The sequence below is a fragment of the Haemaphysalis longicornis genome, unplaced genomic scaffold (genome assembly GCF_048455015.1).
Source record: "Haemaphysalis longicornis isolate Haplotype H1 unplaced genomic scaffold, Haemaphysalis longicornis Haplotype H1 scaffold_4, whole genome shotgun sequence".
NCBI lineage: Eukaryota > Metazoa > Arthropoda > Arachnida > Ixodida > Ixodidae > Haemaphysalis > Haemaphysalis longicornis.
The window spans coordinates 192245273-192270132 of NW_027526361.1; the positions used below are offsets into that span (position 1 = coordinate 192245273).

At 46.2% G+C, this 24860-nt stretch overlaps 1 protein-coding gene across 1 annotated transcript; it reads left to right on the forward strand.

Annotated features, from left to right (window-relative positions):
* The first annotated feature begins 4404 nt into the window (after nucleotides 1–4404).
* LOC144180726 (uncharacterized) lies at nucleotides 4405–6178 on the forward strand. The gene has a single exon (XM_077709003.1). It carries the CDS (start codon nucleotides 4414–4416, stop codon nucleotides 5929–5931), a length of 1518 nt encoding a protein of 505 aa, XP_077565129.1. The 5' UTR covers nucleotides 4405–4413; the 3' UTR covers nucleotides 5932–6178.
* Nucleotides 6179–24860: the final 18682 nt, after the last annotated feature.

The following is a 24860-nucleotide window of genomic DNA, read 5'->3' on the forward strand; positions in this document are numbered from 1 at the left end:
TAGTCTTTCTTGGGCTACTTAAACCCAGAAATTTTGGTCTGTCTGTATGTCGGTATGTCTGTCTGTCTGTCCGTCTGTCTGTCTGTGACTCGATTCAGCCACCAGGCCAAAGTAAAACAATGTCTGCACAATAGTCTTATACAGGGTGTCCCAGCAATCATGCACCAAGTTTTAAAAAAAGGGAAATTGCGTAGCTCGAAGAAAACCTAGTGCATAATGTTTGCAGTACTGTGAAGAAGCGGAGAGTATTTTTTTCGTTAATGAGACTTAATTAATTAATTATAAATAATTATCTAACTCGAGAAATACTGTCCAAATCACTAAAGTGTCAATGAGGCACTTGTAGGTAACCACGAGGGGCATCTAACTACGCTATTTTCAGAGACGAACTAATTGCGTACTCATTTATTTTGACTGATAAAGGAAACCCGCGAAATATGAAAAATACCACGTGACGACGCTTACGCGCGCATTGTAACGCAGCGTCCCCAAACAAAGCTGATTGAAAGCAATTGCTTCGCGTGTTACCCGCCCGAAGAGACAGTGCATCACCTTGATAATAGCGTGCATGGAAGGAGCAGCTGCAGCAAGATTCGCGGGACGCGTGTGCAGATAAGGAACAAACTCGGTCGCGATTTCTTCTTTCTTTCTTTTGTCTATTTCATTCTGACTAACTCAGAGGCAGCCTGTTTGAGGGTGTTGCTTTAGGGTGCGCGCGGAGGAGCCGTCACGTGGTATTTTTCATATTGCGCGGGTTTCCTTTATCAGTCACAATAAATGTGTACGCAATTAGTTCATCGCCGAAAATACCGCAGTTAGATGCCCCTCGTGGTTACCTACAAGTGCCTTATTGACACTTTAGTGATTAGGGCAGTATTTCTCGAGTTAGATAATTAATTACAATTAGTTAATTAAGTCTTATTAAAGAAAAAATACTGTCCACTTCTGCACAGTACTGCAAACATTATGCACCTGGTTTCTTTCGAGTTACGCCTTTACTCTTTTTTTAAATCTTGGTGCATGATAGCTGGGACACCCTGTATAGCCACAGCTAAATCTACCCGTCTAAGTCCGGTGTAATGTTCATACTTGTCAACATTGTTGAAGAAGAACCAGACATTACGCAAATATAAGACAACAAAAATAATACAGAACTGATATTTGCCGCATTCCTTTATAAAAAGTCATACAAGCTTGACTTTGGCGAAATTAAATACTTCATCGACTTCAGAAAACAAATTCACTTCGCCGTCGCCTGCTGTCTCTCGCGCCACTATAGCTTCTAGCGCTATTTTAAGAAATCAACCGGCAACAGTTACGAGAGGTTCCACTAGATACGTTCCACGTTCTGCTTGCAACGCACGTGGAGTAGGGAAACGCGGTTCTATAAACGTTGAAGTAGGGCGCCTCGATTCACGCGCGTCTTCGCCGTACGGCAGTGTTGGCACCGAGACACCCGGTTTGGAGCAGTGGAACGCGGGAAATTTAATTGGCGTCTTTACCTTGGGAGGAGCCCGACGCAAGAGGAACGACATGAGAGGTGAGCGGGAAAGTGAAAGGAGGAATTTACTTGGCAAAAGTCCATACAGACTATCGTCTTTTGACAACATTTGCAACGAAAGGAGCAGATACGCGGCCCATTTTTTTTAGTACGCGTTGCGTTTAGCGTGAGCTGTTGATAAACAAGTGTCCCGGTGTATTAATGCGGTGACTAAGTAATACTACGACGACCTATTGGGACGCTATTGAGGTCTTTATCTTCCCTCCCTCCTCTTCCCCATGTGGCCTGGAGCCATCCCTTTTAATAAATGTTCGTTGTTGTTGTTGTTGTCGACGACCTGACATGTCCACGGAATGAGACACCGAAAGCCGGAGCCCTTAATGTGTTCCGCCCCTAAAAGTAATCGAGAGTTCTTCATAAAGTCTGTTTTGCCTTTAAGGAACACTGTTTGTGCACGTTTTCACTACAACATTAGGTTCGTATTTATTGCACCTACTCGTTTCTAGATAAGAATACATGATTCGCATGATACCTGGGAAATAGTCTCGTGTTAATTATAACCTTCAGTCGTGTTAACCTCCTTCAGCAAAGGTGCCTACATGGTAGTGTTTAAAAGAATGGTTTCTGTGCCTAGTTCCTGCGAAGAGGTTTTCATACATCAAGTACATCCTCCTGTATGTACGCTCCGGTAAATGCGCAGCAGTGAAGGCGAAAGTCATACTGCGGTTCATGAAAATTTGTGCTGTGGTACGGTATTTCAAATATCAGTTCCGCAGCTGATATTTTATTTTATTTTGTATTTACAATATACTGCGGTCTTGAAAAAGACCAAGCAGGAGAGGCACAAAAATTAAGTGGAAAACACGCGCAAGCGTGACAGATGAATGATAAAAACAAGCGTACACAAAATACAAGAAGATAAGTACATTATACAGAGATGTATAGATGAGCTTAAACACAGGTTAACAACCCTCAATTTTTCAGTTCCTCACGCAAGGTTGTTTTAGTGAGAGCGTTGGAAAGTTGGTCATACATTAGTCTGATTAGATACGGGTATGAAGATGCACTCATTTCCCCCATAAGCACAATCAACTGGTATCAGTGCACACAGTTATGTTTGGCGCATGCGGGGTTCACGCAGAGGCGTTCCCTTTTTTAGATTTCGTTCATCAAATAGGTGCTTGTTGCTCCCAGAGAATTGAGGAATCATTAAGACCCTAAATAAAAACATACAAAATCATCAATTAACTCAGCAAAAGGTGTGGTAGTCGCATTTGCTATGCCAATTGTATGCACACCTTCCCATCGTATCAGCCAAGTATACAGCGTTACTACTCTGGTAATGGCCCTCACTACATGCGCTGAGGTGGCCCAGTGGCTAATGCGTTGTACTGCCAAGCCCAAGATCGTGAGTTATTCCCTGCCACGCGGCTGCTTGTGAGGTGAAGGCGAAAAGCGAAAACGTCCGTGTGTTCGAGATTCCGGCGCACGTTGAAGATCCCCAGGTGGTCAAAATTATTCCGCAGCATTCGACTACGCCTCGCTTCCTCACTTCTGTAGCGTCCGTCCGTTAAACCTCATAATCAACCAAACGTCCAAAAAATAATGCACAACGACGCCAGAACCGACTGTCTACCGTTGCACTTTTCGGATCACCACGGAAAAAGGCACACGCATTTCGATGAAATTGAAAAAGGCGGGCTCTAGGGGCGTGCATAACTGGGTCAATGGAAATTTTCGCATTCGGAAGCCGAGTGATCAGCGCTGCGCAGATGCCTTTCAATGCTACCGCCTGTCATCTGCGGAAGACGAAACTACGCCTGCGCAGTTCTTCAGAGAAAAATGGCCGGAGGTGGACATAAGAAACAGGATGTGATGAACTTGTGTTTACATCGACAGTATAAAACCGCGCCCATTTTCAGCGCTGCTGTGGAAAAAGTGCAGCGGTATCCCCGTTTCGATCTTCTGTATTTCAATCTTTTCGCACTGCCTTCTTTACGCTGCTTCTGCCGCCGGGTCTAGATGAAACGCTCAATTTCATCCGTACCTTCGAGATGGTTAGGTAAATACTAGTGGGGGATATGGCGATATATATCGGTGACTGTTCACGCCTCAAACCTGTTTCCTGCTTTTCTGTGTTCATCCATGTTAATTTTTTCTGATGAGCGTTTCTTTCTTGTCATTCCTCGCCAGACAGATGACAACGGGCATTCACAAAAAGTGCACTACAGAAAACCTTCAGAGGAGTAGTCAGCCCCTTTACTTTTCCAAGTCGAACAAGATACCGCCAAAATAAAATTTAAGGAAGGAGATACCTTCACGCTTTTTTGGTGCCGGTACAGGCGCTTCTCGTTGCTCTCATAAAATGCGATTCATGCCTAACCGAGGGCGGGTGTTTGGGTGGCCGTCGCGTGGGGTCGCGCCATTTTTTTACACCTAAGTTAGCGCTATTTCAAGTAGCCAGCAAATATTGCTAACGTGATGAATTTTGAGTTTATTGTATTGTTGGGCTTGATGTATTATTGCTATGTAAAAGCCTTGGTCCGGCGTTCGGACAATTCAAGCAAATGCGAAGACAAATTGGTGTCCTGTATGCAAAATATACAAAAATATCTAGATGTTATTCAAAATTACTTTCATCGGATCATTTATTTTCATTTGTAGAACTGGCTAGTTTTTCAATTGTGTTTTAGGGACCATAAACGCTCAACATACGTAGATATATTACTTTAAATTATTACATGCCTCATTACGAGCGGTAAGACGAAGACCGGGTACTTCTGTAACACGCGAAACCGATGTTCATTTTACGTACGTTCCTGCCGCATTGAATAAACTGGCGGGACTCGATTACTGCAACTTCGAAGTTTATATTGTGAGACCCAGTGACTACGCTCCCAGTACTTTGCGTTATGTTACGGGCGCTTCTTCGTAATCACCCACTATCATCAGTGCTAGCCCCGATGGGCTCGGCATCATCATCACTTGTAAATAATCATCATCACCGCTTGATCTTCTTCCTTGGCCCGAGCGTTGGAATAAACGGCCACGCAAACCGTCGTCTCTCAAGTGGTGGAGCGTGCGTCTTGGTCCCTCGTCCTCCATCTCTGAGTGTACCCCTGGAGCTCCGTTCGGGTCGTCGCCTGCTGCGAGACGCCATGCCTATGACAGCGGAACGTGCCACCGGAACCGGCAGCGGTACCGGCAGTGGAACCGGCAGCGGAACCGGTGGGGCGGGCTCAGCCGCCGTCCCACCGTACTTCGTCACCAGCCGCCAGCGGGATCCACCGATGTTCGCTGGCCTTCGTAATGAGGACGTTGACGAGTGGCTTGATACCTTCGAACGCGTCAGCGCCTTTAACAGGTGGGACGACCGCGCGAAGCTTGAAAACGTCTCGTGGTCCCTGGACGAAGTGGCCAAAACGTGGTTCCGGAACAATGTGCACCGCATTGATGACTGGAATGATTTCACCACGCAGCTGCGCCAAATTTTTGGTTCTTCCTCGGCCTGCTCAGACATCGCGAAAAAGAAGCTGGAGGGACGATCCCAACATCCTTGTGAGACGTACACGTCGTACATTGAAGATGTTGTGGCCCTGTGCCGAAAGGTCAACAAAGACATGACGGAGGCTGATCGCGTACGCCACATCTTGAAAGGGATCGGCCAGTTCGCCTTTAATGCCCTGGCCCTTCAGAACCCGACTACCGTTTCGGATGTGAGGACAACGTGCCAACGCCTGGACAACCTTCAGTCGCTCCGTCTCCAGCAGGGTACCATGGCCCGCAACAGCGGCGATGAGGACCTCCGAGCTCTAATACGCGAACTCATCCGGGAAGAACTTGACGGCCGCACCTCTGTGCACATCTCTTCTACCAGTCCCTACTCGTCTACACCTAACCTGCGAGAGATCATTAGAGAGGAGCTTGCCGCGTGTACTCACGGAAGACTTCCCGCCGATCTTACCCCTCCTCCAGTCACGCCATCCTATTCCGAAGTTGCTGGCAGGCCGCCTCTGTCCGTGGCAGGCGTCCCCGCCCAACCAGTTCCTGGCTATGTGGCAGCGGTCAACCCGGTCCCTGGGCCGCAGCCTTACTATCCAGCATGGCGACCGCAGCGCCCTCAGCCCTCTTTCAACCGGCCGGTGTGTTTCTACTGCGGAATTCGCGGGCACATTTCGCGGTTCTGTAGGAGGCGTTTAATTGATGAGCGACGTGGCTACGACACGTACGAACGTGACCGACCAAACCTTCGTTACGACTACCGCCAGAGGGGTTACCCATCTCCGCCACGGCGGTCCTCTCCTCCTGCCACTTCCGAGTCCCCGACCAATTCTCGTGCGTCGCGACGTCGTTCCCCATCACCATTTCGACGATCTGTGTCTCCGCTTCGCCCTGTCGTGCATGACCCCACCCACCTCTCGGAAAACTAAGTCATGCAGTTTTTGGAGGGGAAACTGCATCTATCGGTAAATTAGCAACTCCTCCAGAACACCCATCGAACTTGTTGTTAGTATCAGTTGAAGGTAACGATATCGGAGCTTTGGTGGACACTGGAGCAAGTATTTCTATTATTCGAGCTGACTTTTGTAAGAGACTACGAAAGGTAAAAACCCCATACAGTGGCCATTTATTACGTGGTGCGAACGACACGTCCATCCAACCTTCTGCATTCTGCACGGTACGCGTTTCTATCGACGGGCTGTGTTATCACATTCAGTGTGCGGTGATCTCGGAGTGCCCCTATAAGCTTATTCTTGGTTGGGACTTTCTTTCGTCGACTTCCGCTGTTATTTGTTGCCGCACTCCTGCTATTAGCATCACAGACGTTCATCACTCAGCTGTCCCGGAAACAAGTACGCCTCGTCTGGTGCTACGTACCGATCACGTTGTGCCCGCCCGCCAAGAGCACATTCTTTCAGTTTCCGCTGACAAAATCGTTGACGGCGATGTACTGGCCATTCCGTGCGGCCGCCTCCTTTCACGAGGTCTTGCAGTAGCCGCTTGTCTGGTACGATTTTCCCGAGGGCGCGCCTTTATCCCTGTGCGTAATACGACCTCCGAAGCGGTTCTGCTCCCGCAAGGCTGTGCGATTGCTTCTGTTTCTGCCGACGACGTGTCCATCCTTCCGTCTGGTACTCTTTCCACAGGCAGTGGGCCTTCCACGACCGTTTCCTCTACGCCGTCCCTTGCGGTCACCATCGGTCCGGACCTTACCCCATCGCAGAAATACTCAGTACTGGAACTTTTACACAAGCACCGTGCCTCGTTCGACACACATTCAAAGTTCCTTCCTCGCACCCCTGCAGCTACGCATCGCATCAAAACTGATGGATCAACTATTGTTCACCGCCGCCCGTACCGAGTCTCCCCATCAGAACGGCAAGTAATTGAGGAGAACGTGAACGATATGCTGCAGCGTAACGTTATTCGGCCCTCATCCAGTCCTTGGTCTTCCCCAGTCGTCCTGGTGGAGAAAAAGGATGGTTCCGTGCGTTTTTGTGTAGATTATCGGGCCCTCAACAAAATTACCCAAAAGGATGTGTATCCTATGCCCCGGATCGACGACGCCCTGGACTGCCTTCAAGGAGCCGAGTACTTTTCGAGCCTTGACTTGCGTTCTGGTTACTGGCAGATACCGATGCACGAGTCCGACAAGGAAAAGACGGCGTTTGCTACTCCCGACGGCCTATATGAATTCAATGTCATGCCGTTCGGCTTGTGCAATGCCCCGGCAACTTTTGAGCGGATGATGGACTCAGTGCTCAGAGGACTAAAATGGAAGACCTGTTTCTGCTATCTTGACGACGTGGTTGTCTTTTCCTCGACATTTGCTGAGCATCTCCAACGCTTGGACGAAGTGCTTACGTGCATCTCCAATGCTGGACTACAGCTCAACTCAAAAAAATGTCGTTTTGCGACCAAAAATATCAAGGTACTCGGCCATGTCGTTAGCAAGGACGGGATACGACCCGACCCCGACAAAATCGCTGCTGTTGTCGGATTTCCGCGTCCATGCCAACAAAAAGATCTGCGCAGTTTTCTCGGGTTGGCCTCGTATTTCCGTCGCTTTGTCCGGAACTTTGCCACCATTGCGGCCCCCCTCAACCAGCTCCTACAGTCCGGCGTAGCTTACGTTTGGTCGAATGAGTGCCAACAAGCCTTTGAGGCATTGAAAGCCGCCTTAACGTCTAGCCCGGTACTCTGCCACTTTGATGAAAGCAAGCCCGCTATCCTCCACACAGACGCAAGTGGCCACGGAATCGGCGCTGTTCTCCTTCAAAGTGATGCTCAGCTCCGGGAGAGGGTCGTTTCCTATGCTAGTCGTTCGTTGACACCCGCCGAGAAGAATTACTCCATTACAGAACAGGAATGCCTTGCCATCGTTTGGGCTGTTCAAAAATTCCGACCTTACCTCCATGGCCGTCACTTTACAGTGGTCACAGATCACCATGCACTATGCTGGTTATCTTCCATGAAAAACTTGTCTGGGCGCCTTGGTCGCTGGGTTCTCCGCCTCCAACAATATGATTTTTCCGTGACGTATAAGTCCGGAAAGAAGCATACGGATGCAGACGCTCTGTCTCGTTGCCCATTGTCTTCTCCGTCGACTGCTCTCCAGGAAAGCCTCGACCACGATGTCCCTTTGGCACCCATCACTTTCCCTAGCTCTGCTGGACACGGTGACTTGCCCTCGCTACAGCGAGCAGACGCATACTGCCGCCCCATCATGGACTACCTCGACGGCCGTGTGCCGCCTCCGACCAGCCGTGCACGTCGTCAACTCGCCAAGTTTCAACTCCTCCATGGTGTCCTTTACCGCCAAAATTACCATCCCAATGGCAACAAATGGGTCCCTGTAGTACCTGGTCCACTTCGACGTCGTATCCTCGAAGAATATCACGATGCAGCAACCGCTGGGCACCTTGGCGTCGCAAAAACATGCGAGCGAATACGTAGCCGCTACTTTTGGCCTGGCCTCTCTGCAGCTGTGGCCAAGTACGTCCGCTCGTGCGCCTCTTGCCAGCACCGCAAACGTTCGACTACTCCTCCGACCGGACTACTGCAGCCTCTTCCTTGTCCTTCGGCTCCCTTTGAGACTGTGGGCATTGACTTGTATGGGCCGCTACCCGCGACCGAATCTGGGTACCGATGGATAGTTACGGCTGTAGATCATTTGACTAGGTACGCCGAAACTGCGCCTATTCGCTCTGGCACCGCCGCAGAAGTGGCAGACTTCATCCTGCACAACATTATTTTGCGCCATGGAGCTCCACGCGTCCTTCTGAGCGACCGCGGCAGGGTTTTTCTCTCAACCGTTGTTGAAGAGCTTCTGCGTGCTTCGAACACGGCCCACAAAACAACGTCCAGCTACCATCCCCAGACGAATGGTCTGACTGAGCGCTTTCATCGAACACTGTCGGACATGCTCTCCATGTATATTAGTCCTGATCATCGCAACTGGAACGTTATCTTACCCTTTGTAACCTTCGCTTACAACTCCGCAAAGCAAAAGACTACCGGCTATTCACCGTTCTTTCTCGTCTTTGGCCGCTCCCCATCGATTACTTTTGAATCCAGTTTTTTCTACGCTCCTGTCGCCTCTGATGCACCATCGCATGAGCAGTACGTTTCGCGGCTCGCCCACTGTCGAGACCTCGCGCGACGTCGAACAGAAATTCGGCAGCACGAACGGAAAACCCGCTACGACGTGAAGCATCGCTCTGTGCGTTTCCGTCCCGGGGATGAAGTGTTGCTATGGACACCCGTTCGCGTCCCCGGACTGTGCGAGAAGTTCCTCCACCGTTTTCTTGGCCCATACCAAATCTTAGAAGAGACTTCTCCTGTCAATTATCGCATCACGCCGGTAACTCCGCCTACAGACCGCCGTCGCCGTGGCACTGAAATCGTTCATGTATCCCGCCTGAAGCCATTCAACCGCCGTACCACCGACTGACTCGCGGCCAGGAGGCCGCTTCCGCTCGCGGAGGGGAAATTATGTGAGACCCAGTGACTACGCTCCCAGTACTTTGCGTTATGTTACGGGCGCTTCTTCGTAATCACCCACTATCATCAGTGCTAGCCCCGATGGGCTCGGCATCATCATCACTTGTAAATAATCATCATCACCGCTTGATCTTCTTCCTTGGCCCGAGCGTTGGAATAAACGGCCACGCAAACCGTCGTCTCTCAATATTAAATAAATGTTCAGAGCACTTCATTAGTATATTCTGTTGATTTTTATACGCGTAATTATTATGAATGCTGGCGGCTATGAATAATGTTCTTTGTTCTTTGTAATATTTAGGTGCTTTTGTTTTATTAATAATGTTGTATTTTGTTATTGTTGGATTTGTTGATTTTTGGGAGCAGTCTGATGCCTCATTGCTTAGAGGGGTACAGGGAATCGGCAGTTTTTTAAAGAACGTCAGCAAAATTTTGTTATTGATAATAGTTGTATTGTTATGGTCGGCAATGTGTTGCCACATAGTTTTTTGAGTTAGATGTGAATACTGATGTTACTGCCTATGCGAAAACTCTCTCTCTCTCACTAAAGGTCTCTCACTAAAGCAAAGCTTGATAGCTTTATGTCAGAGGTGCCAGTAGCAGATTGTAAATATAGGTCACATCGACGCCACGTATTTCAACTTGAGCATGTATTTTCACAGAAAACTTGTCTGCTACAACGAAAGGTGACTGCTACGGGTGTAGATGCAACCCTTGATTTCTTAATCTGTAGCTGTCTTGGTGCCGCGTAGTTTTAGGCTCACGTCGGTTTTCTATTTTGGTCATTGGTGTTGTCACTGAGACAAAAATATATTTTTCCGACTATACAACATGCTTAGGCCCATTGTGACGTTCAGTTCCGCAGCAACCTCTATAGCGATGTATCTGTTTGACCGGTCTGCTGAAGTAAAACCCCGCTTAATTCTGCTGAAATAAAGGTTACAGTGTGTAGTCGTAAAAACCATCATTTGCTGTTTTTATGCAGTAATGACGATGCTCATCCGAAAGGGCAGGTGAAATCAAGGATCTGAATCTACTCTTTGACAGCAACTCAGCCCTTTACCTCGAAAGAGGCTCACTCACCACGCAGTGAGCCTTTTGCAGTATTAGACATGCGTGCAGGCTTAGAGAAAGTTCCCTTCCCTCTCATTTTTACAGATGTATACAAAAACAAGTATCGGTCAGTTGCAGTAGCATGTATTCCGCATCCAACAGTGAATTCTTAGACCGTTCGAAAAAAAAAGCAGACACGTTGCGGCAAGGTAACTACAGTGCAGCCATGACCACCCCTATTCTCCATTAACTAAAGCTCCTTCGCCATTTTTGTTGATCGCCAGACGTACACACCTTATAGTGCTGTGCAAAACGTTTCAGTGTAATGTTTCATGTGAAAACGCCATATATTTTTTATTTTTTTTTTATTCAGCTTGCTACATTCACCCAGAGGGAATTGTTGTGTTCAGTGCAGGGGTCAGTGCAGAAATGGAATCATAAAAAAGTGTTCAGTGCAGAAATGTATTCATGAATCTCGTAATAAACAAAAATAAAAATCAACAGAACCATCTTTTAAAATATTGCAGCGAGGAGCATTGTACAACGTCAAAGAGCAATATTGCCGAATGAAAAAAATAATGAAATAAAAGAGAAAAAAGGAACACTAGACGGAAGGGGAAATTTAAAACATCGACATTCTATAAAACTAGTCACAGTGGTCATCGAATATAGCAGTGGGCATCAACACGCAGGCGCAGTTAGGAAGAAAACAACGAAAAACCAATTGACAGGAACAATATCGCCGCAATTGACGAAACACCGTTTTCACTGTCACCACGCAGATAACACTTCAGAGCGGTGTCAAATCTGACGCCAGAGGCGGAAACGACGTTTTCCGGGAGCTTATTCCAATCACCAATTGTGCGTTGAAAAAAAGATGATTTTAAAAAATTACACGATCTTCCCACGTGGCAACCCTGAGGGGATGCAAAGCCGTGGAGTAGCAGTGTGTTAATTGGTTGTTAGAGTAAAGACATGTGTAGTAGCATATTAAATGTCTTCTTTATTTATCGAGTAGTGGGGAACGTTTTGCGGCTTCTCGTTCTCGAAGCGAGGAATCCGTTGTTCGACGCTGGCGTTTCGAAGCGTTGTCACGTTGCCGAACGCCAACTGGATCAGCTAATCGCCGCTGGCGTTTCAAAGCGGCTTCTCATTCTCCGAGCGAGCAATCCGCTGCTCGACGCTGCCATTTACGTTCGGCGTCGCGAGCTCTCCTCTGTGCAGCCTTGTCTTCTGAGGTGCTCGGGGTTCTGACAGTCTGCTAGCTGGCGCTAGTTGAAGGTGTGCCAGCCAGTTCGCTGACGGAATCGTTGGCTTCCATTTGCAGTCCTCGGACGGTGCAGTACCGCAGAAGCAAATGAGCGGAATGCGGATGGGTTTATTTGCAGAGCACAGGGAGTGGAGAGGAGGAAGAGCGCGCATACGCGTGATTTGGCAGCTGGTGTGCAGTGGGGAGAGTAGGAGCAGGTCGCGCTAGCGCACAAGTGGTGTGGAGAGGAATAGGGGAGAGAGAGCGGCGTTATCACAGCTCTTGTGGAGAGGAGGAGAGGTGCGGACGCCGGACGACGGAGGGTCGACTAAAAGATGCTTTGCGTCTAAAAGCGAGGTGCGGCAGTGAATTTCTCTGATCTACTTGCTAATGTCTCTTCTTTTTAGGCGGTTTTAAATGGGTATGGCGGTTAATACCTGTTTTTTCGTTAGTTATCTGGTTGAGGAATAGTAGGCGACATACTGTGCGGCGAATATGTGAACAGCCCCAAGACAGTGGCTTTTTAATTGCGGAAACACTGGTGTTCTTACTAAACGAACGAGTGACAAAGCGGGCAGAACGGTTTTCAATAGGTTCTAGTTTGGTAATGAGTACGTTGGTGTCCGGATCCCACACAGCAGCAGCGTATTCTAGTATTGGGCGCACATTAGTCATGTATAAAGTCTCCTTTACGTCCTGTGGCGAATTGTTGAAATTTTTTCTAATAAAATTAAGAACACGGCAGCCTTCATTGTTGCGGTTGTAGTGTGTTTGGTCCAGGTCAGGTTTAATGAGAATGTGATGTCAAGGTACATAACATGATCTGTCAATGCAATGCTTTCCATCTTTAAAAAGTAAGTATTTGTTGTATTGCCCTGTTTTCGGCTGAAACGCATGTAGTTGCATTTTGAGATGTTCTGTTTCATATTCCATTTAACTGTTTAGATCCAACTGTAATTAAGATGCGTCGTTCGGATTGTTAATGTCCCTATACAATACGCAATCATCGGCGTATAGCCGTAGTTTAGATGAAACGTTTACACCCATATCTTTAATAAAAATTAAAAACAAGATGGGGCCGATGACGGACCCCTGCGGGACTCCTGAGGGAACGGGGTCCGGTTCGGATTCAATGCCATTAATGGGAATCTTTTGGGAACGATTCAAAAGGTACGTGCGCACTCAACCAAGCTAGTTGTCAGGGAGACCAAGATAAGATAAATATTAAGCATGTAAGTGGGAGACACTACCTCAAATTCCTTTCGGTAGTCTAAAAATGCACAGTCTACTTGAGTACCTGAATCAAATGAGGAAAAAAATATCATGACAGAATTCTGCTAATTTGGTTGTGCATGAATCACCAACTCGGAAAACATGCTGGTAGTTCATAAAAATTTTTTACCCGCAAATTATGGAATATGTTCGAGTAAATAATGTGCTCGAGGATTTTGCAACACACGCTCGTGCGCGATATGGGTCTGTAATTGGGCGCCTGGCAAAAGGGTGCCTTTTAATGAATAGGTACGAAGTTAGCAGATTTCCACAGTAAGGACGACTGACGTGTAGACATAGATAATCTGAATATCACGACACGAAATTTAGACACCGTGGCTTCGCAGTTTTTCAAACCTAGACACGGTATCGCGTCAGGAAAGAGGGCAGAATGGGGTTTTAGTTCTTCAAGGAGTTTTAATACTCCATTGTATGTTACATCAATATCTGGCATGGCCGGTAGATGGCAATGGGAACTTCTCGCACTTGGTTCACCCATTAGGGAGGTAGAAAAGACGGATTTGAAGTAGTTGTTAAATTAAATGGCTTTGTCGAAGCCATAAGTTATAAATCCTTGATCGGTAGGGAACGGGTGAATAGTTTCTTCCTCCTTTCCGCTCTGTTATAAAAACTTCCATAGTTCTTTAGGACTGAGTTTAAGTTGCTTACTTAAGGAAGTATAAAATTTCTTTGGTACACTTTATTTTCTTCGTAGTTTTGTAGGAAATTATTTCGAGGGTTTTTAAAATTTCTTCGTTCCTGTTGCTGACAGATCGCTTGAAGATGGGTGATTTCTTGTTGAGCAAAAGATTATTCTCATGCGTGAACCAGCGTTTATTTTTACGTTGTGTACCGGACAAAAGTTTTAATGGATTATGTTCGTCTATAAGTGATAGGAACCTAGTTCTGAACCACGCCCATAGTTCCTCTACGCTAAAAGTTCATGAGGCTGCGACGAAATCATCGTACGGCTCATCTAAGCTATGACTAATCATACTGTAATTGATTGATTGTGGGGTTTAACGCGCCGACGCAACGCAGGCGATGAGGCGCGCCGTAGTGGATGGCTCCGGATTAATTTTGACCACCTGGGGATCTTTATCGTGCGCCGGAATCTCGTACACACGGGCGTTTTCGCTTTTCGCCTCCATCAGAAAAGCGGCCGCCGCGGCCGGGAATCGAATCCGCTACCTCGTGCTCAGAAGCGCAACGCCTTAGCCACTGAGCTACCGCGGCGGGTTAATCATACTGTAATCGCCCTTCTCAAAACTCTACACTTGGCGCGGTTAAGATATGGCTTTGTGCGGTCGGTTGAACGAAACTTTAGCAAAGACTCGGTTATGGTCACTGCTGCCAGGGATTGCTGTAATGAATTGCTGGCTAAGGCTTTGGCATTTAAAAAAAAAAACAAGTCAAGAATAAAGGAGCTTTCGGCGGTTCTTCTGGTGGGAAAATCAACGAATTGATAAAGACCATGCGTTGATATCATGTTGCTGAATTCATCGGAAAGAGCAGACTGTGCAGATAAAGTAGAGATTTCTTGTTCCACTGAACGCGAGGCATGTTAAAGTCACCACCGATAAAGAGATTAGTATTTACGTCTTGCAATGGGTTTGACAAGGACCAGAATGGCTCCAGTGAACTTGAGCTGGGGCTGCGATAAAAAGACCCTATTGTAAGATGTTCGCCATTACGCAGGATGATTTTGCAACGCACGCTTTCGCAGTTATCGTCGCACAGATCTACTGGCACGCTAGGGATGGATTTGTCGACGAGAAGAAATACACCACCACCATGAACATCATGGTCGCGCTGATAAATTTCAAAACCTGGCGGAAAGACTTCAGCATTGCTTATGATATCATCTAACCATGATTCTGTGCCAACAACAATATCGGCATGCGTCGTGATGATTAAACTGGAAAGAGGATCTCGTTTATTCTTTATGCTGCGGCAGTTAATTACTAGGAGGTTGAGCTCCGTTAGCCGGCAATCGCCCCTTCGCAGAATGCCTTTAATTCATGCCGTCCGTTCTTTATCAACATCCGCAACCCTAAAGTTTGTTTTATTCCGGCAGCCCAACAATGCTCAACCACTTCTTTGAACGCCTTGATTTTCTCCAACTTTTTGTTCAGTTTACACGCTGAAATATAAATTACGCTACTGTAATTATTTGCGACATGTCTATTGTAGTTATTACCTTCTGGCTGGCGTGATGTTTTTGTTGTTTGTTTAAATTATGCGTTTGTTTATGACGTTGCCCTAGGGATGGCTAGCGTGTTCATTAACTTCTGAAAAAGTTTTTTTCCGGTTTCAAAACAGAACAGTTTTGGTGATAAACAAAATGTACGCGTAATACGCGTACGCGTGCATTTTACGCGTACGCGCGTACGCGTAAAGTGTACGCGTAATAAAAGTGAAGTGCTCCCTTGTTTCGCCATCTGTGTAGGGCGATGGCATGTCGAAACACGTTCATTTCTAGTTGTTTAAACTCTAGAAATGTTTGTCGACAATGTTCATAAGCCTAAACAAACAACGGTGTTAGTCTTGATAGACATTGCGAACGAATCGAAATTTTCAGGTTTTCAAAAAATTATACGGAAACAACAAAAGAGGACCCCTTACACACGCCAACACGTGCGTCAAACACTAAGTATATAGCACCTGGCCTTACATTAGATTCGAATTTCTTCAAAGAAAAACATTGCTGCAGCTTGCACTAGTGGTGCAAGACTAGAAAAACAGCAAGCTCATGGTCGGCCTAGTTTCTCCCAAGACTGACAGCGGATCCCAGGAAGAGAGCGAGAAACGGGACCCCATCAGTGCAAGGCCGTTTTCGACGGCACTGTAAAGCAACGATCATTCATGTAGGTGCATTGTTTTGTTCAGTAGCAGTTGTCGTCATCACTTTCGTCGTCGTCTTCCGACGGCACAGCCGCCTGGAGCAAATCCTCTTGTTGCCTGTCCTCGCCTTGGTTGATCTCCACTTCTTCGTCATTTGCTCCAGTGACCGTCTCCACGTGTGGATTATGAAGGATGGCTAGGAAGATTTGCTCTCACCATCTTCGGCACGGCGGCCCCGTGGCGCGCCTTTCGCTACACAACGGTGACGACGAAGGCGGGAGCTCCTCATACGGCGGTAGCCTACGCGCAAGCCATGCGACGCTGGGCGGTAGCTGCGAGGAACACGCTCACGTGCGCTCCGTATTTTCTTTTTAACACGAAATCGTTTTATGCCGGGGACCATCATGATCTAACTGACGTCATATCCGTCACGGAAATGACATGGCCAGAAAAACTTCTATTGACGAAGCGGCGCCGGGATTCGAGCAACGAACTCTTTCTCCGCTGCGGGAGGTACGAAAGGAGCCCCCGACTGTGCTATGAACAGACGCGTGATTAGGGCGACTAACGCGCCTTATAGCCTTCCTTTCAGATGGTTATGCCATCTAGGAGAGGCGACGAAAGTAGGGCATCATGACGCTAATGAGCGCGACAGTTGGGGCCTCGATACCAGCGCCTAGGTGTACAAGGTACGCGCAGCGGAAGCTGCGGAGAAACCGCCTTGCGGGTGTCGCGATCGTGACACGGTCAGCTGCTCCTTTCCCTGCACCAGACCGTGTTTTCAGCGAACGATTCGCTGACGACCCGTTTGGTTTCATTCACACTGATGGTTTGGGAGCGCCTGTGATTTCAGTCGGATTTAGGCAATGCTTCTACGCGTGAAATCCAGTGTCTAATTCTGATGCGTCCAACTGTACCATACCGACAAAATATTAAGAGCGACGTGGAAGTTCATATCGATGCACAATAAACATTGATCTGCAAAGGCAAGGCAAATTTCACTTTAGTATTTCACCTGTTCCTATTGTAGAGGGAACAAACACATTTTTTGATAAATCGTCTGCGCGAAGGTCGTGCCCGGCGCCACGCTCCGGGGGCGCCGGGATGTCGGTGCGAGCCTGCGCCCACGTGCGCTCGCAGTTTTCGGTCTTTGCCGAAGGAATTTGTGTCGGCCTATACAGCTCTGCTGTTAAAATGGTTGAAGCGCAAAACGAGGATTCGCCGCGCAGTGTTCAATATACAAAACAAGCGCTTGGAGTTAACTGAAGAGCGCAGACGTTTCGGAATAAAACCGAGAGTAGAACTGGGCGATAACTTGCTCATCCTGACCACCACCCAGTCCTCGCAGTTGCAGAACTTCATTATTATCCCTATCGGGATTACATATGGCCGATGTTACGCACAAAAAAGGCGTTCGGCCGTTCGCACAACTTCAGCATGTGGGCCTCCACGTCGGTACACAGTTAAAGAGGAGAAAATGTTTATGTAGGAAATAAATTTTGCAAAGCGAAATTTGGTCTTCCATGTTCTTGTCAGTGAAGCGCGACCATAGGATAAGAACCAAAAGAAAGTAACGTACACACAGAGCTTAGCGTTGTTCTATCGAGCTTGGCAGCGCTGCGTCTCCAAGCACTTACTTTAAAGAACAATGTTCTCAAAAAACAGTGCCTCAGAAAAAGAAATTTGTTGGTCAACCTAAAAAATTCCAGGTGAGTAATTATCATGACAGACGGGATTTGAGACAACATTCGCGACATAACTAGAAAAAGACTAAACCGTTTCTCTTTAAACACAGGATAAGATAACCATGCTTGGCCGGGCGCTGGCAACGAACCATGAATAAGAACAGATTTCGAGGCATCGGTGGGGATTACAGACAATACTTGTGGCTCCCCTGCAATGAAGAATTCAAATAAATCAAAACATAACCCCGCAAAACCCCCTGACACAGGCAACGATTTTGTTCATAGATAAATTGAGCAGCACAGACCTTCGGGGAATTGTGACGTCATCAAACAACTTGCTCATTCAAAGCTTTCTGCTAAATATTCATCCTGCTAGCCTCACGGCAAAAAGTTTGAAGAGGGAAACAAAGGTAACCGAAAATTTTAAATAAAAGGACAAGCGGCAACATTAAACAAAGGGAAAGAAGAAGGATAGCGTTTCTACATCCCCGCCTACTTGTATGAGGTCTATTTCTACGAGGGTTTACACCACACCAAACCAAGTTTTTTTTCCGATTGGTAGGAATTCTTGAATGGCGCGCCAGATGAGAAGTAACAACACAGCCAGGCTTCACTCTTTTGAAAGGGCAGGAGGTTGCGTGCGGAGAAGGTGAAACAAAAAGAAAACCGCGTCACAGCGGAACAAATCCTTTTCGTTCTGCGCTCAGAAAGGCTAGTTTATGAAGTATTGAAGCCCATGTTTGCTTCCAGGTACCCTCGCAAGAAATAAAAGGCATCACACCTTTGAACATGTAGCAGCCGTGTGATCCGTGTGTGTATCAGTGGTTCAGTATGACTGTGTCTATCGAGAATTCGCTTGGCTTTGGAGAAAGCTTTGTCCTGTTCTGCTTCAAAATGATTAACCCTAAAGCCATTTCTACAAGAACGGCACGCAGAGGAGGAGAAGAGAAAAAACTTTTTCAACGGAACGCTAGGTTGGAAGGTCCTTAGTTCAGGAGCCACCCTGTTCGTGCTTTCTTCCCATATCAGCCTCTCTGGATCAGATAGCTCAGGTTGAATCCCTCACTTTTCCGCAAATATTACTTTTAAAATATTTCAAATAGATGAGGATCGATCATTCAAACAGGTCACGAAAAAGCTAATCTTTTTGGGTTTTAGCTGTTTACAAGCATTTAAAAGAATTTCAAGCGAGGGCAGGTAGTTTTAGGGGTTGTTTTTAATGCCGTATTATTGTGGCTACTACAACAAACTTCGAGTGAGTTGTTCATTTTGTAAAGAACCTGCCGCATTTGCAAATAGCATGAACCACCCTCCTGTCATCTACCTTCTGTAAGAAGAAACAGTCGCGTCGGCTAAGCAATTTTTGCGCTACATATTTGGCTAATTGCCCATTTTATAAACCCTAAATGACCAATTCAGCTATTTTGCTGTTCTAGAATTCAGTTGGTTCCTTTTATTCTTGCTCATGTTGTTCATTTGGAGACTAGTGACAGTCTCCAGCCCGTAACGTCCTTCTGCTACAGTGGAGGGGGCAATGGCTAAAAACGACGATATACTGCGTCCAAATGTACTCGTAAAGAGTATATTTACTGTACTACAATTTTAGCGAAAAAGAACTGGTCCCATATTTACATTGCAAATGAGCACACACGAAAGACAGCGAGCTCGCTGGTGGATCCTTGTCAACCTGACACTCCCCCGCACCTGGCACCTTAAGTACACATGCGTACGGTGAGCGGAAATTCACTGTGGACCCCGATCACTGAACCGTAGCTGTAACTAAGAATGAAGATGTGTTTAAAGTTCGAAAGTATGAATACACGTACGTTGCCTGTCGGATTCTTAATGCAGCTCCGGTGGACGGGCTTTCTGTCTGTTTACCAGCAGCACCTTCAAGACCGTATTTGCCTTCCGCGTAAAGCTAGCTGAATATTGCTTCAAACTAGGCATTGGGGTTGTTTGTTTATGTTTTGATTTTACTGCCCGGCCACGCCCGGCCGTATTATCTGTGGCCCAAGTGAAGCGCGTGTTCCATTCTTCATTTTTATGCCGCACGGGTTATCTCATTTTTATACGGACAGCGTTTCGCGCTAACGTCACAAGCCTCGAATAATCTTCTTTGATCTAAAATGTTCTAGATGCAAACCGATGGTTCTAGAAACGCTCGCTCCAAAAGATAAAAGCCTGCAAAGCAGACGGCGCGGTATTCCCGAACCGCCGACGCTCGCCCGCACACGTCCCTTTGTTGACTGCTGCTTCGCCGCCTGTGTATTCTTGGAGTTGTTAGGGGAGCGCAAGATCCCTCTAATAAACGTGTTTTCCTTCAAGACAACTGCGTCGTCTTTCGATTCGTGACAATATGCACTGCCTGCTCATGGGTGTTTTTCTATGGTGTACGGTATTTTCCGAAATCCCCTTCCCACTGTTTAAGACCAGGAAATGTCCTGACATGTTCTTTTATGCCCGCGTATAAATAGAACGACAAGCTGTCCTTATGGCAGAAATTGAAGCGGGCGCTCAGCAGGCTATTTCTATCTTGCGAAACGCCAGCAGGCATGGCAGGCCTTTTCCTTTCACGCGACCAAGAAAAAGTTAATATTGAGTCGTTCTGTCGGAAGAAAATAAAAAAAATAATTATTTCGCTACAAGCACAAAGGGCTTGACAAGACTACAGTGAAAACTCGATGTTACGAAACCCGATTTAACGAAAGTCATGATATAATAAAGATATCGCCATCCCCATCAGGCACCAATTTAGCCCAATGCTTTGACTCACTAGAAATACCCAAATCAATAACATGATTTTGCGCGGGTTAACGAACCTTTTCTCAAAACATGCAGCTCAAAACGTGTTTATGTTGGGTCTATTTTGTGAGCGCATGGATCGGCATGGTGACAGCCATGCTCGATCTCCAAATGGCATGCAGGACTAGAGGCATGGTAAGATCCTACGAGACACTCTATCCCTTTGTACAGATAGAAATCGTATGGTGTCGTTCTTGAAAACACTGCGAAAAAATACGGGGACGGAGGGAACGGGCAGGACGAGCGCTCGACCGGTCCGTTCCCGTCGTCCACATTCTTTTTCGCGCTGTCGTCCAGAATGCCACCATACCAACTTGCCGAGCTCACCACTCTGTTGCAGAACTCGTATGCCTTCTGGTGAAACGGGCAGCTCATTCCTTATAGTCCTTTGCAACGTATCCGAGAAAAGAATGGCGTACTCTCACTCCGTGAACACTTGTTCAGCTGTTTCTGCTTTTACGCATAATGCGCAATTTGTTGACCAGGCAATAAACAAACCATTTTCTCCAATGCAAGTTTTAACACGGAAGGTGGCAATGTGTAACCTAAATAAAATAGTTTTCACGGGCTCTGGTACAGCCATTTCGTACCCGAGATGCAAAATCCTGACGAGGAACAGAGCTATATAATAATGAATACAGGGGTACCTGGAACAGCACTTCCTTCAAATTTGTGGTGAGGGTCTTCCCGCGATACGGTTGTTAGGTGCTCCAGGGAAAACCGCAGAGTAGGCAACCTAAACGAGTTCCCTATTTTCTTCATAGAGCCTTTCATGGTACGACATCTTCAATTCTCAGAGGAAACAGTAAATATGGGCAATGCACTGGCTATTGCTCTTTGCCTCAAAAGTTCGTAAAAAAGGTTATTGAAAGTCTGGCAACAACAGAAACCGGTTGACTAGCTGCCTGAAATAAATGTGACATATGCCGACACGGCCTTCCTAACCCGGCGAAAATGTTAGTTATACTAGAGCGCTCCCCCACCGATCACCATATGAATTTGCGAACAATAAATGTCTTGAAGCACGTAGAACAGTTTGGCTAAAAGAAAACGATTGCCGACTGCGGCATTTGCAAAAACCGACAGCACTCGACCACTGAACTTTGTATTCTTTTCATCCAACCCTGCTGTTTCCCCGTCCCAGCACTTGTCGTTTTGTTCCTACTGGTCCAAAGGTACTCCCAAATTGCGCACAGGAGTGCGCGACCGTAGCACCTCCATTTCGAAATTGTCGAAGCCAGGGCCAAGCAGCAGATACCGATTCTTGTCTTACACCCCGAACCCGATAGCTAGGCCTCGGATTGCACACCTGGGAGTTACTGTGGAGATTGTAGATAAGTGGTGCGTACCTCCACAATACCACATGCTCCTGAGTGGGATTGGTCGACCAAAGAATCCATCACGAGAAATCGCTTTCAAGCATCGTTGTCGTTAGGCGGAGAAGTGTGTGATTTTTTCAGCACGTTTTGTAGTTTAAGTACGTTTGGCTTAGTGAAGGGGACCCAAAACATAACCCCATACTCTTTCATTGGGAACATGATAGCTTTGTGCGTACAATCTTCACCATGGAATGGAAATGTTTTAATGCTCTTCTAAGAATGAATAGTTTATGGTTACGGTTTCTAATTACGGAGTGAATGTGTTTATTTCAGTTAAGACTAATTTTTATAAAAAGGCCGAGATACTTTTTGCATCTTACTTCAGAAAGAATGGTGCTTGCGGTGGAATAATTAAATGTAAGGTTTCTCTTTTCTGAGTGATTGAAGAAATAGTGTTTTACAGCTATTAGTTGACATGTAACATAGATGAACCCAGTCAAAAATTTTCTGAACGGCCCTATATAGAACATTTTGATCAGTGAGGTAAGGTATCTCGTAATGTAAGACACGGCCATACGTGTACAACTTAATTTAAACAAGCAAATTATTCACCATATCAATGATAAAAATGAGAGAAAAATGGTACCCAGAACAGTACCCTTTGGGGCGCCCCAGTCAACGGTTGACTAGTCGCAACAGTATTCCTAAAACAAATTGCTTACGGTTGGTAACTTTGTCTGTTATTCGCTTTATTAGGTGCGGATTTTGAAATGTCTTTTCTAATTTTCTGAGACATGTTTGTGTTAGACTTTGTCAAACGATTTTGGAAAGTCAATAAAGATGGCACCAGTTTGCTTCGCATTGTTAATGGTAGTGGCGAAATCATGTATTCTTTCGACAAGTTGAGTACAGGTTGAATAACATTTTCTGAATCCGTGCTGGTGTTTTGTTAGGATGTTGTACTTTTTAAGAATCTAGTTGATGTGCGTATTAATGATGTATTCTTTGCGCCTCAAGGAAGTTGACGGTAATGAAATACGGCAATAATTGCAGATGGGTTGCTGTTTACCACACCTATAAAAGGGATAGACTCGGCCGCCGCTTCAGTCATCTGACCCTCGGCCTGGGTTTAGTGACATTGAAAATAAAAAAAAAGATATTTGGCGATATATTCTGCATATCGCTTTAAACATGATTTCGGTATGCTATCTCGCCAGAGTTATTTTTAACATCGAGTATACAAAGCACGTTCCTTGCTCACTGTTAACAACGCAACGTACAGCCAGATAATGTGTATCAAACATGGGAAGAACATTATTTATAATTGGGAAAAGAATAAAATTGCTCATTAAAAGCCTTCGAAAGAACCCTGCCATTATGAATACCAACTGCATCAACTTGAAAAGTAGTGCATTCACTAGAGGAAGTCGTCATGATTCACCAAAATTTCTTCAAATAAATAAATAAATAAATAAATAAATAAATAAATAAATAAATAAATAAATAAATAAATAAATAAATAAAAAAGCAAATTTAACAAGAAACGTCACTTCCTAGAGTTGCCCTTATTTTAGCTACCCACGGTTGATACCAGTTGATACGAAGCGCGAATTCGATTCGCTGTGTCGCATGATGAGGTTTTTCTGAAACTATGCTGATTATTTAAAAAGTTTGCAGATTTTTTATGGCAAGGGAAATTAAAACAAAGGACATTCTTGAATATCTTGTGGCAGATGCCCTTTAGTTACCTGAGGTTGCACTTTGGTATAATTAGAGAGCGGCAGCGGCTCCGGCGGTTAAGAAGATAACGATGTTTCCTTCCATTACTCCCGCGGATACCGTGGCTAAAAATACGGTCTACGTAAAGTGGCAAATATTTGAGTTCGATCTTATTCATTGCGCGGCCAGAAGAGCTCGGGTAGTGCCACGAAGAGATGAACACGAGGGTGAATTAGCCCGGCGTGTAGGAAAAGGTGACGCGACCTATTTTCTCTTACGTGGAGTAGGAGTCCATCCTTTAGTTTACAGATACTTCTGGCTGACGGGTCACATTGTGCTGGAAGCGAGAACGAACTAATACTGGCCGCCTCAACTACCCGAGTAACCATTCGCAAGCATAACACTTTTGCATAAAACAAATATATATGTAGAATAGAGACTGGTAACATCAGCAATAATTTAAATGAAAATTGTAATCGGTACTGCTAGTGGAAGCGCTCATCAAATACACACCGTTATGTAGGAATAAACCAGTACAGGACGCCGAGTCAGTGAGATCTCGGCTACCATTATGGTTTAAAAGGACACCGAACAAAATTTGTCAAGATCCCGTTTTTTATTGCGCTGCGTAGACTGACTGAAATGAACACACTTTTCATCGTTTATCAGGGAAATAAGGCGGCATTTATTTTATCAAGCCTGAAAGAAGAAAAACCATCTCGCGCGGTTTGCAGCGGCTGCACCAACAAACCGCAGTGGCATCAGGTAAAGGTGTTACATGATTGGACGAAATACGTGATTACTATTCGAACAAGTTTCGGTTTCCGTTCTGTGAAACAATATATCCGACGCTATCGTAAATGGGCTTTCTCGACATCTAAATCACCAATCCGGACTGCTGCTGACATGTTGCTGGCCGTAAAATGTATAAGATAAGCCTACCAGAAAGGGTTGGAATCGTAGCCATACACAGTGGATTACCTCCCTCCGCGTCACTGCAGGCAGTCAAATGCCGTGCGCTTTTCCCCCATCTTTGGACCATGACTTACGCGTGCCTGTATCGTAAAAAGCATGTTCGCACCAGGCCTGCTGTTCGCACTGGGTCTGCTGATTCTGGCTTGTGCCCGCTGCCCGCAAGCAGCCGGCGCTTATCGCAACAGCACGCCAACGAGAACCGGCTAGCGCGTCCGTGTCAGTCTGCGCGCGTTCTGCGAACTCGCTCGTGGATCAACGAACGTTACAGCGCAAAAATAGTGAATTCAGTACAGAAAACAACGGCCGAAAACTAAAAAATATACTTACAAAAAAAAAGGATGTACCTTCGGGTATTCGAACTTGCGACTTGCAAGATAAACCTATTTAGCACTCCAGACCACTCAGCCATAGGCCAGCACTGCCTCCGTTGGAAA